This window comes from Acanthisitta chloris, unplaced genomic scaffold, assembly GCF_000695815.1.
Source record: "Acanthisitta chloris isolate BGI_N310 unplaced genomic scaffold, ASM69581v1 scaffold39566, whole genome shotgun sequence".
Taxonomy (NCBI): domain Eukaryota; kingdom Metazoa; phylum Chordata; class Aves; order Passeriformes; family Acanthisittidae; genus Acanthisitta; species Acanthisitta chloris.
Window position 1 is genome coordinate 13,505 of NW_008678458.1, and position 2,298 is coordinate 15,802.

At 41.8% G+C, this 2,298-nt stretch overlaps 1 protein-coding gene across 2 annotated transcripts in view; it reads right to left on the reverse strand.

The window, feature by feature from the left end:
• The window catches only part of PRDX1 (peroxiredoxin 1), a 4,747-nt gene continuing 2,449 nt past the window's right edge, over positions 1-2,298 (reverse strand). The window contains exons 5-6 of one of the 2 annotated variants that reach the window (XM_009076858.1): positions 1,965-2,095; positions 1-384 (exon numbers count right to left, since the gene is read on the reverse strand). In XM_009076858.1, the coding sequence (XP_009075106.1) occupies positions 299-384; positions 1,965-2,095 (217 nt within the window). In that variant the 3' untranslated portion in view covers positions 1-298. Of the gene's footprint in view, positions 409-1,964; positions 2,096-2,298 lie in introns of both variants that reach the window. The other variant, XM_009076857.1, reaches the window with a different exon arrangement.

The window sequence follows — 2,298 nt, forward strand, 5'->3', positions numbered from 1 at the left end:
TGCTCTTTTCAGATGTTTAATAGAGTTACAAAAGGATATCACTGCTCTATGTAACACATGGCTAACCACATACACGGCATTGTCAACTAAGGTCAACAGGGTTTGATGTACAGATACTGATCATTAAGGTTTCCTATGAAGATACTGTCAACAGAACAAACTTTCCTTCAAGTAAAAAAGTTACTGCTTATAACTATAACATGATCCCTTGACTCAGATGAAAACTACTTAGTCAAATTTCAGTAACTGATGCTTGCTCTTTACGTAAGGCATTCTAGTTTCCACTCAGACTGAAGGCTTATTTCTGCTTGGCGAAATACTCTTTGCTTTTCTGAACATCAGGCTTGATTGTGTCACTCCCAGGCTTCCAGCCAGCTGGGCACACTGAAACGATAAGAATGTTTAAGTCTTACCCACTGCTCCTGCAGAACACGTTTTACACAATATTAATGCAAAGTAGCAACTCAGAACATGTACACGTCTTTGCAACACACAATACACTTTCAGTAACACATTATGCTCCTTTACTCATTTCTATTTGTTCCCTGGGCAGTAACACCCAAGCAAACAGGTGTCTGCCCACAGAACAGAGGCCCTTTACACATGCACCCTTCCCCACCACATCAAAACTTCAGAGAAGCTTGACAGTAAGGTAGCACCAGCTCCAGCAGCCTGGGTCAGAAAGGCTGTAACATCATTATGGTACACTTGTCTCCTTGGATCCAGTTAAGTCTATATTCCCCTTATCTTTAACCAAACCTGGTCCCATCCTCCAGTTTAATGCAGAGAGGGAAAAATTCAGAAGGCATGAAACTATTCCTAGTTCCCCTATATGGCTATCAAAAAGCCACCAAGATGCAGAGGTTGCATGGTCTCAAATCTGCTGCACCTCCTGAGCAGCACTTTTGGAGATTATTCCTTGTTTACAGCCATGCAATGCTTGATGCTTGCTCCACACAAGCCTGCCAATTTTAGCTACAGTATTCTCAGCTTCTGAGTGTTGCTACACACCTGACTCCAGTTTATCCTGGTTTAGATGTGACTGCAGCCCTAAAGTTCTAAAGTAAAAGCTTTTGCCAGCTTTTAACTACTCCAAGGCACAGTAAACCCCAAAAGGCTTCACTTGCATGACATGTGACTGCTCCATCATCAAATGTTAGGGATTTCTCCTCACATGACATTCAAGCTCAGAAACAGACTCTCTTCAGGCTATACCAGTGCCACAAGAGCATCTTGTTCGATTAAAACCTGCCAGTGATTTACTCATTCTGAAGCACGTAAAGTATTACCAGTAGCAGCACATGTCATTAGCTACTGACAGCTGATGACAGCACTAACACCTACACAGCAACTCTGAATTTACATAACCTGGTTCAAACTTTCCATCTGCAGTGCCTCTTTTTTCCCCCCTCCAGTTCCTGCAGAAAAGCTGCCAGCCTCAAACACCTTATCACTCAAACTCGGGGCATAGAGACTCCCACCCATTTTCTTCTTTCTACGCATTGACAAGCAGACTTGCCGGGAGTTTGAATGCTCTAAGAGTGCACATAAAGCACTGCTTTAGTACTGATTAGCTCAACCTACCAAATCCAGGAGTGGAATCTAAATCATGGTTATCCCTGCAGGCTAAATTATTACATGATCTTCATTTCTGCCTCAAACATTTTCTATGTCTAACTGAAAGAGAGACAACTGCTATGTGCTGGACGATACAGCCATCAGTGATTTAAATGGTATCTCAACATTAGCAAGTCCACAGTGGACAATTAACTGGAATGGGATAAAGCTCTATGGTGTCCTTCAGCAAGCAGCTTCACAGAACCGGCTGCATTTCCAGAGGCAAAATTACTGGCTGTGCAGATTGATACATGTACTTAATACCTTTCAGTAAAACCTTTATTTAACCTGCCTAGTTAATACTGTTCTTCAGAGAAAACATTTGATTTTAAAAGGGGAACTCTTACCTTCTCCATGTTTATCTGTGAACTGGAAGGCCTGCACAAGTCTGAGGGTTTCATCAACAGAACGGCCAACAGGAAGATCATTGATAGTTATCTGCCTCAAGATCCCCTTCTCATCAATTATGAACAGACCCCTAAAAACAAACAAAAAACATCCCCAAAGTTAAATACCGCTTTGGAAAAAACAACTGGACTTATGTAGGTTTCAAAAACCAAAGGTTAGTATTTGATTATGGCAGTGTGATCTAGCATTACTGGCCCCTTCCTTAAAAACTAACATCTTTGGTGTATGCATAGCACTGAAGCATTAGCAGCTCAAAGTCTAACATTCAGCAGG